Here is a 12,150-nt window from a genome sequence, read left to right as displayed (position 1 = left end):
GACAGCAGCAAGAAGGACATCTTGCCACTCCTGTCCCTTGGTATAGGGTGTGGGTGGGAAGATGACCAGTAGGCCGATTGTTACACCCCAGCTCTCCAAGATGGGGTAAGGGACAGAGGCTTCTTATTATGTCAAAGCATTTTGAAAAAATAAAGAGCACTACAAAAGTAACGTGGCAGTCATAAGAACAGAGAGGGTCCCCGCCAAACCAATGCCAGAAATCAGCAAAGCTCTGAGAATTATTTAAACTTCACTTTCCATATTCCAGTAAGCACAGCCATGGCATTGTGCATTCATTAATTTCGTCTTTCATTTTCATGCTTTTAAAAATCACAGTGAGTTCTCTGTTTCAAAAAATGGGACTTCACTTAACCACATGGCAAGCTAAATCACATTTCCAAGTGTTTCAGAGCTCAAAAGATTGTTACTAAGAATAAAAAACTGACGGATAATAAATACAAATGTATAATAAAATATCTTTACCTATAGACAGCCAGGTCAAGAATGATCTGGTTATGTTTTTCATCATCTTTCAGAAAGAAGTCAAGCCTAAAAATAATACATTTGGGAGGAAAAGATATCCTTAGGAATACTGTACACATAATCTCATCACATAATCCAAAATAAATTTGATAATAATTACCTCGAATGACAAACTTATTTTGGTAGTTGGACAATAAAATAAGAATGTTAATTTTAAAATTTCAACAAAAACCTACAAACATATCAATAAATTACTGAAGAGACAACCCACAGAGAGGAAAAATTTTTTATCAGCTATTCAGATAAAGGACTATTATCTAGAATATATAGAATTCAAAAAAAATCAAAACCCTCAAATTTAAAGACCCAATGCAAAATGGTCATCTGAAATAAAAAGACACTTCTCGGATAAAGAATTAGAAATGACAAATAAATATATGAAAAATTATTCAAAATCACTGGTCATCTCCAGAAAGAATGGCTGCTATCAAGAAATCAACCAATATCAAATGCTGGCGGGGTGTGGGGAAAAAGGAACCCTTCTCCACTGATGGTGGGAGTGTAGACTGGTGCCACCACTGTGGAAATCAGTGTGGAGATTTCTCAAAGAACTAAAACTAGAGGTCCCTTTTGACCCAGCTATACCTGTTCTTGTTATCCTCCCAAAAGAATTAAAAACATCATACCACAGTGATATGTGCACACCCATGTTTATAGCAGCACAGTTTGAAATAGGTAAATGTTGGAAGCAGCCCAAGTACCCATCAACTGGTGAGTGGATGAAGAAGATGTGCTTTTTTATATGATGCAATACTACTCTACCATAAAAAAAAGATGAGCTTGAAATATTTCTCGCTAAATGGATGGACCTTGAGACCATAGCCTTAGGCAAAATAAATCAGACACACATGTTTAAATACCACATTGTTTCCCTGGTGTGAAAAACTGAATGTGGAAATAAGGACTGAGATGCATAATAGATGGTGGGAAATGGGAAGAAAGTGTTCAAATGGGAAGGGGAACAAGGGAGGAGGGATAGACGGAGGAAGTGACAAGGAAAAAAGTGAAAATAGAAGGGAAAAAATGGAAACAAAGCTTTTGTGCATAGGGAGGGGAGGGGGATTGGGGGAAATGGGATAAAATAAAATTTATTTAAAAACCACAAAAAAATAAATTACTTATGTTTGCACTGTTTACATATGAGAATCTTAAGGTCAAGTTTATAAAAACAATCAGCTTTGGTGCAGAGATGGAAACATCTGGTGGATGAAGTTTTCTTTTCCATTTCATTTGAGTTCGCCAAAAGCAAATGAAACACCGGAATTAATGGATGTCTAAGTATACTTGCATCTCCTTTAGCCAATACTCCTATTCTTAAAAAATGTAAACAGTGCTGTCTTTGTTCCCTTTCCTGGCCACATTTTTGCCCCTCCTCTCGCTGCTGACCTTTCCATTGCCCTGGGGAAGGCTAAAGCCCCCAGGGATTTATTACCTTCACATTATAGGTGAAGAAACAAGGCTGCCATAGTCAGGGGAAAGGCCAGGGAAGCCTGGAGAGGCAGGATTTAAAGTCCCGTGTCTTTCAGTGGTACCATGAAGCTGAGTCCTAAGCATAGTTTCCATCCTGTCAATATACTCTTCAGAATTACTTGGTCCATTTCCTTTTGAGCACCTCACTTATTGTGCATATATATATATCCAACAACATTAAAGAATATCAGCTAAACTGTTTGGAAAATGCAAAGTTGGCTACAGATGTGGCTCCTGACAGCAGGTTTGCTGTGGCAGGCACTCTCATTGCCCTCAAAGACTCAGCCATGCAGGGGGCTTCTTTGCAGTCTCAAAAAATCTAGGCATTCTTCTTTTTTTTTTTGGTACCAGGGATTGAACTCAGTCATTGCACTCCTGAAGCAGGCACCAGAACACTGAGCTAAATCCCCAGCAAGCCATGATTCTTGATCTCATCCCTGGAGACTTTTTCTGTGCTGTCTCCCCTGCTTTGATGGCTTATTCCCCAATCCAGCCAAATTGAACTCTCCTTCCATGTATTCCTGAAAGCTAATTTCAGAGATTTTTTTCTCTGGCATCGATTCCTATTCATGCCCACTTTCTCCTTGCCCTTTACCCTTGGAGATAGAACCCCTCCTTTTAACCACACACATAGCTATGCAGAATAAAGACTACATTTTCCAGTCCCCCTTGCACTTGAGTGAGGACATGTGATTTACTTTTGTGAGGGAAAGTATTGTATAGTGCTTTCCAGAATTCTCCTTAAGAAAGAGAGTGACTGCCTTTCCTGCCTTCCTATTTTTTGTAGGAAGCCAACCATTGAATCATGGAGACTACTTAACAAGCTATCGATTGTCTAGGCAAAAGGAAGTACTGACTTGTGCTAAGGTTATGATGGTAGAGTTACTGGGAAGTGGTTGGAGGCTACTGGTACAGAAGGAAGAACTCATGGGATCACTGGTAAAATGAGACAGAGAAGAGTCAAGCAGGAACCCAAGGGTTTTGGTCTCAGCAAATGATTGGATGCTTGGTACTGTGATGGAGAACAGTGGGAGACAAGCACATTCTTGAAGAGAGGGGGCTAGCTAGAAAGCAAGAGTTCTTCTTTAGCCATTATTTGTGAGTACTGCTTTATTTTAACACAGTGAGGTCACAAAGCCAATAGAATGCTCACGTATTGAGCTCAGGGAAGAGGCTGGATCTGGTTATGAGTAATACAAAGACAGTGTTCAACAATGTGGGATTCGAAGAGATCCTCAAAGAGTGACAAGTCTTCTCCAGAGCACACAGGAGACAAAACAGAAAGGATCCAGTCAATCATAAGAGGAGTAGTAGGAAGGAAAAGAAAAATCAGAAGCAAAGGCAAGCCACTGCTTTAAAAAGAAACATAATGCTCAATTAGACCAATTTTGCTAGGTCAGGCGAGATGGGAACTGAACTTTGAACACTTACCATAGAAATGATATGACCAGAGATGTTTCCAACAGTAGAAAAGCTAGAGTGGATTCAAGAAGAAATGTGAAGCAAGAAATTGGAAACTGAGTACACACAACGTTAAGAGGGAGAAGTAGACTGGTGGCTGCACAGGACACTGGGGAAATGGAGACCTTGGCTTTGTTCTGCTTTAAGGTAGAAGTTAATAAAATTTGTGTTCATGGTAGTGTTGGTCGAGTAGGGTGGAGAGAACTGATGCAGAAGAGCAGGGGTCACTGATGGCTAAGTCCTTGGCAGGAGGGAGGCAGAGATATGAGCACCAGCACAGACTGAATGACAACAGCAAGAGGTGCCCTGGACTGATTTCTGTGAGGAACCTGAATACCAAGGCATCGTGAGAGATGGTGAGGACAGGAGAGCGGGGGACAATGAGAAAAATGGTAGGGTGAACTGACTCATGTGTAAATGGGGCCAGCGACTGTTGAGGCGCAGGGGGTTCCCAAGAATGTAGGAGATGGTGCTCAATGAGGTGAAGAAGACAAACGTGGAAGGGACACTGATGGTGTAGATCTAAGAATGAAGCTGAGGTGGGAACTAGATGGTTGGAAGTGAAGTGGTTGGAGAACTGAGCAGACAGGGCTCCCGGTGACATGTGATGAGGTAGCCACAGCTGACAGTGGGAGGAGAGGCCCAGACGGAGGTTTCAGTGCTGGAGTGAGTGGAGAGCGTAGAGGGCTGAGGACTTCTTGGGTTAACCTGAAAATTGCAGTAAGAGGGGGAAGGGGCAGTTCATTCAGATAGCCTGTGCCTCGAAGATCCAGGAAAGTTTAGGGCAAGAGGAGAAGGTCTCCGAAAGCAGCAGTGGGTGTTCCTCCGTGGCTCACACAGAGTGGCAGTGGAAGCAGAAGGCTCAGCTTCAGGTAGTGGAAGGAGAAGATGGCACATGGGGAGGGAAGGTTGGGGATGCAGGCTTTGCTGATGAGCCATAACCTGAGAGGGCACAGGAGGAGGTGGGGGTCGGGAGGGGAGACAGAGTGAGCTGGGGTACAGCCATGTGAGGGTCAGATTCTGGAGGAGGTAGATGGGCTAGGAGGGTGACAAGGGCGTGGAGGGAGTAGGCAGTAGCACGGGGAGGCGGTGAGTAATTCAGTCTTCAAAGCATCTTCCTAAGTGAATTGATTTTAGAGGTAGAGAGGGTTGGCAGAGTGATGGGAGGAGCAGTGGTTTTACCACGGTTGCATGGAGCTCTGGGGGTCCCCCTTGTAGCCGGTATAGGCTGACAGTGTCTTACTGCTGGATTGTAAGCTCCATGAAGATAACCCCCGTTGAATTCACTGCTGAGCACCTGGGGCCTGGCCTAGGTTCTGCTGCTGCATCCTGTCTGCTGGATAAAGAAGTGGGGTGCGGGGGGAGATGAGAGGGGTGATCTGCAAATCCCTAGAACTGGGTGTGCATGGGCAAGATGCACGCGCCACCTAATAGTTACGCAACCATGGGCAAGTCGCTTCAGCTCCTGGCTCAGGTTTTAGACCTGTGAAAGAGAAATCCTGCCTACTGCCCATGACTGCTGGGAAGACGAATGATTCTAGACAGTGTCCTCATTGTTAGCATGGTAATAACACAGCAAATAAAACAATGGAGAGGACCAAATGAGATTTAATCCATAGGCTTGTTTGTCTCTATTTAGGCTACAGAAGGCCTTTTTTTGGCTGCTTTCTAGTTTTTAACTTTAAGACAAATAGATAGGGTAGATCAGATGTTATTAGACTTGAAGACTTCCAGTTTGAATATTTTTTCTCTCTTTAACTTCACTGAGGTATTTATATCAATTTATTTCCCCAGCTTTTGAATGCTTAGAAGATATGTTCCAGAATATAATGTAGATGGTAAGAAGATATATCAGCATTCTCAGCCAGCTTGGTCATGGCAGGGTTTTAAAAATTCATCAACACAACAATAATGCAGTGGCAATTTTCAAGCACAAAATTGTATGTGGTCTAAACTTTCATGGAATACATAAATAACTGTGATTCCATATGTCAAGACCATTTTCTAGATGCCAAGGAAATTATGCACTTAAAACATAATAGATGTTTGGCTTTTAAATATGCACAAAATGACACTATTATTAGGCTCATATGACTCATTCAGAGCAGTGGACATATTCTTTGGAGAGCGAGTGTGTCACCGGGCCTTCTGGTCCCCTGGCCTCACCTACTTGGGCTCATTGACATTCAGGGCCTTCCCGGATTCAGTAATCAAAGTCCGCGGTGGCTTCACTCCCTTCTTTTTTTCACTGAAGATTGGGGATGGGTGCAAACAAGAGGCAATGGGGGAGGAGAAAGTAAAAAAGAATATAAAAGTAATTAATATAGTTTGGTGACAGTTTCAGAAAAATTAATCAAAATTAGTAAATATATAAACAATTCACTTATTAAGTCAATTTTTTAAATTTTATGCTGGAGATTAATCAAGTCAGATTTTTTTATATGGTTCTATCTATATCTGTAAAGCAAAAATGTGACCCAGATAAATTGGATGGGAGAAGAAAATTCCTTTTCATGAAATACCTGTGAATACCCATGAATATTTAAATGAGTCTATTTTATGCATGATTTACCCAGGTAACTGTCAATTGTGTATAGAGTTTCTGTTTTAGTTACAATTATAATTTTTAAAATATCAATTAGAGTCTATTCTATAAAAATAAAAATACTAGTACACAAGGATCTATGTAGAAACATACTCCTCACACATTCATTTGCAGAGGCAAAACTGAAAACTCATGAACATCTATCTCAGTGGAGGGATGATATTCATTCTATGAAATATCTTACAACTATTTAAAGATGCTTTTGCTCTTTCCCTACTGATCTAAAAAATGACATATTTTAGTGAAAACAAATATAGTGTATAAAATATAAGTCCATTTTTTGTGGTGCTGGGGTTAAGTCCACAACCCCAAGCATGCCAGGCAAGGATTCTACAAAAAAAAAAAAAAAAAAAAAGAAAGAAAGAAAAAGGAAATTATTATGAACTTAGTCAATAATTTCTATTCAAAACATCCTGAAAAATATTTTTAAAAACTTGAATAGGTGTATATGGACAAGATCTAAAAGATGAACAAATTTATTTAGATGATGGAATTGTAGGCTATGTTTGCTTTGAATTTCTACTGTCTTTTTAACAGAGATTTGTGTCAGTTGACTTTATTTTTAAAAATTACCTTCTTCTGTATCTCAGACTGGGACTCCCATTCCATTTAAGGAGCTATTTCAATAATTCAGAAGAATTAAATGGTATCCGGAAATACCTGGCTTCACCCTACTCATTGTGGACAAGAGCCAAGTTAAGAAGAAAGGCTTGTTTCTGTCTCTGGATTCCGCCAGCTAATGAAAATGACCAAGCAGAAACAAACATTTCGGGGACCCCTGGACTGGGTAGACTTCGGCACACTACACAGAGCAATTAGACCTCCAACCAACTCAGCCTTACTCTTTTATGTGTCAGGGATCAAAGACAGAATAAAACAAAGCAAAACAAAATCCTCCTGATTTCAGGCTCAGCATCCTCCCAACCCTGTCTCGCATGCACACACACACGCGCACACACACACGTCCATATTCTGTAAACATGTGGAATTTTCATTTCAAATGGCTCTCAAGTCTGCAAAATACATTCACATTTATTGGCTCATCTGATTTTCTTAACAAAAGAGTAGAATGCCAAAACAGGTATGATAAGGCCTATTTAACACATAAGAAAACAGATGAGGAGATAGATGAGGGGAACTTTCGTACTTCCAATGCCACTTAGAGAGCAAGTGACAGGTCAGAACACACACCTTCCAATGGTAGGCCAGCACTCCTCCCAAAGCGGTGGGAGCCTGGCCATGCAACCACCACTTCTACAGACAAGTCTTGTGCAACATTTCACTGTTGGTTGTTGCACCTCCCTATCTTTCTAATAAATGAATATTTTATGAAAACAGCAGAGATTTCTAATAGTCTTCCTACTCTTAGTTTCTTGTTTTCAGTTAATAATCACAGGAAGATATACTATGTATAGTTCATCTCCGTATCATGCAGATTTCTGTATTTCACAGTTAATTCATCACGGTTCTCAAGATGATAAATTACAAGCATCCCTATAAGTGATATATTTTACATGCTAGACATAGGCAATGATGTGAAATGGAATGACACGGAGCCTGTCTTTGAAGAATACTTTGAAAAGATAGCTTAAACGTCTTAACTTCCAACAAATCATCAAATTATATGTAAACACTTCAAAAAATGAAATCATATTGTTAAATGTCCAAGAAAGTTATATTGTGAAAATAAAATGCCAAATGAAATGAATTCTAATTCTCCATTTTGGAAATTTGGAAACTTGAAGGAGTTCATTCATCCCACAATGACCTTTTTATTTGTACCCTGACAACTAGTATTTCTAACCGAGGCCATGCTAGTCCTAGATTTCCATACAATAGTTAAAATGCCAAAAACATACAAACAAACCAAACCTTACCTAAAAGGTCATGATTCATTTTTTTCATAAAGAAGCACTTTGATATTAATGAGCATAACCCAATACAATCCAATAAAAGCAAAGTTTGTGTGATGGCTAGGAAAAGCTTAACACAAATAACGAGAAAAATGATTCACAATCATGAAAACATGGTCCTTCAGAGTACTGCTTCACTTTTAATGATAGGAAAATATATAATACCTTAATTTTTCTTGTTCTTTCCGTTGTTTTTCCATATGTCTAAGAGTTTCCAATCTAGATTCAGGAGTAAACACAGAGGGTTTGTTCCAGAATTCCAGGTCATCTTCACTTTCATTTAATCTCTTTGTGTCATGTGCTTCTTGTATTTCTGGTACCTGGACATGGCCTTTGCTCTCTAAAGTAGATGGGCTAAGGCAAACAAGCAGACACAAGGCACGTAAGATCAAGAGTTTCATCCTTTGCAATTGCCCCATAAACATCTCATATGCTTTCTTTAGGTTAACTTCCTACCTTTGAAGGACAAAATGCTTCTGAGTGTCTACCTGAGCTATGCTGTCCTGGTTTCAGGCTCAGGATAATATAGATTACCCACTCTCCCATATATGCATATCTAAACATAACGTGTGTGCGCATGTGTGTGTGTTAGAAATATAGTCCGCATCAGGAGAGCTAAGTTGGAGGAAGTCACTGTCACTGCACTGAAGCCTGCTCTCATCCTGTCAGCGCAGTGTCCAAATGGTGGCCTCAGAGGCCTGGTTGATAGGCATTACCTGGGGAGCCTTATAAAAGGTACAGTTTCCTGGCCTCCCATCAGAAAGTTTGTTCAGTAGATCTGGGTGGAGCCTGGGAATGCATACAGCATTTGGCAGGAACTGCTGATGTTCAAACAAGCAAAGAGGCCATGGAGATTTAATAACCACCCAGATTCAGGCCTATTCCAGACAGCTCCACTCTCTCTACTGCTCCCAGTGCTGGCTCTAGTGGGCACACTGGATCACACTGCTTTCAGGTCCTTTAAAGACACTCTCTCTCTCTCTCTCAAAACTCCGGTGGGACATATGAGACCTTTCACAGTAGGGCCTCTACGTATTCTATTTTTCATAGTTACCTACTGATCATTTAGCTTTAATATTGTAATGGTGTTCTGTTCTCTCTTTATCCTTGTTTCTTGGACTGTCAGAGAATTAAATGATGTCTTTATACATCACTGAATGGGTATTATATGAAATAGTCAACATTCATTCAACATGAGTTTAAGAAATATTTTGGGATTGTCGTCTGAGTGTCAGACATCAGAGACAGAATCCTGCTCAAGAAAGACCATGACACCACTTTCAGGAGATGGTTCTACTCCAGCAGGAGAAAATGACATTACTCAAACAGCAAAAGTTGGGTATGGTTGCTCTCCTCTCATCTCTCTTTAGAATATATACTCTGTTAGAAAATAATATTAAATGAAAAAGGTACATGAAGCCTTTAGTACCAAATCTGTCAAATAGCAAATACTCAGTAAATGTCAGGTTTTGTTGTTACTGACATGGGGTAACATAAAAGGTTTATTTGGTTGACCTTCAAATAAGATGATTTACAGGGGATGCAGAAAAAGTAGTAAGACATGATATTTAAATAATATAAATGACATAGAATAAAATCCTGCTTAGATTCTTTATATATTAATGTACCTAGGTATTTTAATAAACAAAATATGGAAATTACTGAATGCCATACCCCTCTAGTTCTTTATGGTATTGAGAAAACAGTGTATGAGGGAGATCTATAATATTCTACAAGACTCTAGCTAATTGCCACTGAATAATTGGTTCCACTCTCATTAAGTGACTCCTTCCTGGAGAGTGACTAATTGGCTTACTTTTACCTTCCGCAATTTAGAATAATAATAAAATAAAATAAAAATAACTCTACTTAAGAAAAACTACCAGGAATATAAGCTAACCAACATAAGCCTCCAAAGGCAAAATGGGCACAAGTGTAGGTAGCAGGCTGATAAAATGAAGTCCATTAGCATCTGAACAACATCTCCTTTTCAATCACTGCCTTCAGCCCTGCTCTCAGAACCCTCTTCCCACACAGGAGCTGACCCTGTAGTCCTGTAACACGTTTGAGAACATGCTCATTTCAGCTAAAACTCACTTGCAGGCATTAGAAGGTCAGTAGTGTCAGAAAACTTCAGACTTACACCTAAACCCAACCCCTTCCTTCTCTAAGCTTCTGTCTGCCCTTGTCCAGCTCAGGGCAGAGCTGTGGCCAGGAGGCACAGCAGCCATTCCTATCCCCCTCCGCTCCTCTGTTCCTTGGCCCTGTGCCCCATCTCATTGGGCCCTTCCAGGTCCCCTGCCTTCAGAGTTTGGGAGGAGGTGAGCATTTCTGCCGTGACCACTGTTGTTAGAACCTCACTGCTGCTGCCCTCTCCAGGGCCAGCACTCAGATACTCAGTTCTCCTCTTGCGGGCACCCCTGCAGTTCTCAGAGATACTGTAAGTGTCTTTTAAGGACATCTCTCCCTGTCACGATGGTCAATGTACTTACTTCCCTGCTGCCCTTCTGTGACAGCTGGTCAGCTTCTTCCATTGATAATCTAGCTTACCCATGCTCTCCTACAGCTGCTGCCCTCTTGGGCAGTCTTACTTTTAGGACGCCCCAAGCCCAGCTTCTTCTGCCATATGCACTTGGCCATGAGAAATGCTTGCACTGTGAGCTGTTTCTATCTGTGCTGTGTCTTTCCTGATCCTCTCTTCCAGGCTGTTCCAGCTCACTTCCCATCCTGTCCATTCTCCAGGCTGAAAGCAGGCTGTATCTACCTGCAAGTGAAATGTTCATCTCTCCCTCTTGTAGTCTCAGAGTCTCTGTGCTGTTTCTTCCCACAGCCTTGGAAGGTTGCTTACTCTTCCCCAGCTAAGTCAACACCCCCTGGCTCAATGACGTCCCTAGACTGTCCGGGCCTCTGTTCACATAGGCTGCATGGGGTGACAGTGGTTAGTGGGAAGGATCAGCCAGTCCTATGAGACAGCAAGTGGGCATCTGCAAGGAATTCAGCTATATGCCTACTACTAAAAGATGAGAGCAGGAGATTTTTAACTTGTGTAAACTTTTAAAAGCCAAGAATAGGATATGACCCCCAGAAGGTTGTATGCCCACTATAATCCTGCTGCAAAACACCAGGAAAAAATACAGTAAGGAAAGGATATTATAGCATAAATTCACTTATTAACATAGGTTCAAATATTATAAATAAGATACTAACAAAAAGGACACAGCAATGCATTAATAAATATATCATGGATAAAGTGGGTTTACTCTAGAAATTCAAGGATAATTTAATATTAGGAAATCAATTAGTGTGATCCAACACATCAATAGGAAAGCATAATTCTCTTAATAGAAGCAGGGAAAGCATTTAATAAAAATTCAATAAATGTGATGATTGAAACTCCTCATCAAAAGAGAATAGAAGGAAACTTACTTAACTTTACCAAACTCCACCATTAACCTTATACTTAATGACGAGGGATTGAAAACATTGCTTATGTGAGGAACATGACAGAGACACCATTTTTACAGCTCCTGTTCTGCTCCATACTGGAGAACTTTGTGGGTAACGTGAAGAAAATGCAGGGGTGGCAGAAGGACTGAAAAAATATCTTAATGTCTGTATTTATAAACAATGTGTTTTTTACATAGAAAACACAGGATAATCTATAGGCTAACTACTGTATATCTTTTAAGGAGGTCAGTAAGATTGCTTAATCTTTATCAGTATCTGGAAATCATTCCTCTCTTTACACATCAACAAGAACCAATTACATGTTTATTTTAAAAATCCAATTCCAAAAGATTCTTAGGAACAAATTTAATGAAGGATGGTGTAAGACCTTTATAGAGAAAATTAAAAATCTTATTGAAGAACTCAGGAGATCTCAATAAACAAAGAGCTATTCCAAAGTTCAGTAAGAAAAAACTGTCATGAAGATGTCACCATTCTCCCATTTAACATATAAATTAAACACAACTTAAAGTTCTACTAGAGATTTTTAGGGAATTTGATTAGTCGATTCTAAAATTCATGCAAGAAAGTAAAGAAGAAAGAATAACCAAGATAATTTTGAAAACTGAGAATATATTCTACCAAATACCTAAATTTACTATAAATCTGTAGAAATTAAAACCAAGTGGAAGGACTCCTAAGGGGCAGTTG

At 40.1% G+C, this 12,150-nt stretch overlaps 1 protein-coding gene across 9 annotated transcripts in view; it reads right to left on the bottom strand.

The window, feature by feature from the left end:
* Dnaaf11 (dynein axonemal assembly factor 11) overlaps positions 1–12,150 on the bottom strand; it is an 86,562-nt gene that overhangs the window by 34,209 nt on the left and 40,203 nt on the right. For 7 of the 9 annotated variants that reach the window (XR_015441375.1, XM_021251919.2, XM_013069600.3 and 4 more), the window contains exons 6-8: positions 8,158–8,346; positions 5,645–5,722; positions 484–549 (exon numbers count right to left, since the gene is read on the bottom strand). Coding sequence is in view for 8 of the 9 variants with exons in the window: in XM_021251919.2 (XP_021107578.1) it covers positions 484–549; positions 5,645–5,722; positions 8,158–8,346 (333 nt within the window). In the remaining variant the exon portion in view is untranslated. The remainder of the gene's footprint in view (positions 1–483; positions 550–5,644; positions 5,723–8,157; positions 8,347–12,150) is intronic. The other 2 variants (XM_013069601.3, XM_013069602.3) reach the window with 2 other exon arrangements.

Source organism: Heterocephalus glaber, unplaced genomic scaffold (genome assembly GCF_053883595.1).
Source record: "Heterocephalus glaber isolate CG9 unplaced genomic scaffold, H.glaber_assembly_v1.0 deba00000281, whole genome shotgun sequence".
Classification (NCBI taxonomy): Eukaryota; Metazoa; Chordata; class Mammalia; order Rodentia; family Bathyergidae; genus Heterocephalus; species Heterocephalus glaber.
The sequence above is the reverse complement of the archived record's forward strand: the minus strand, read 5'-3'. Positions and strand labels throughout refer to the sequence as shown.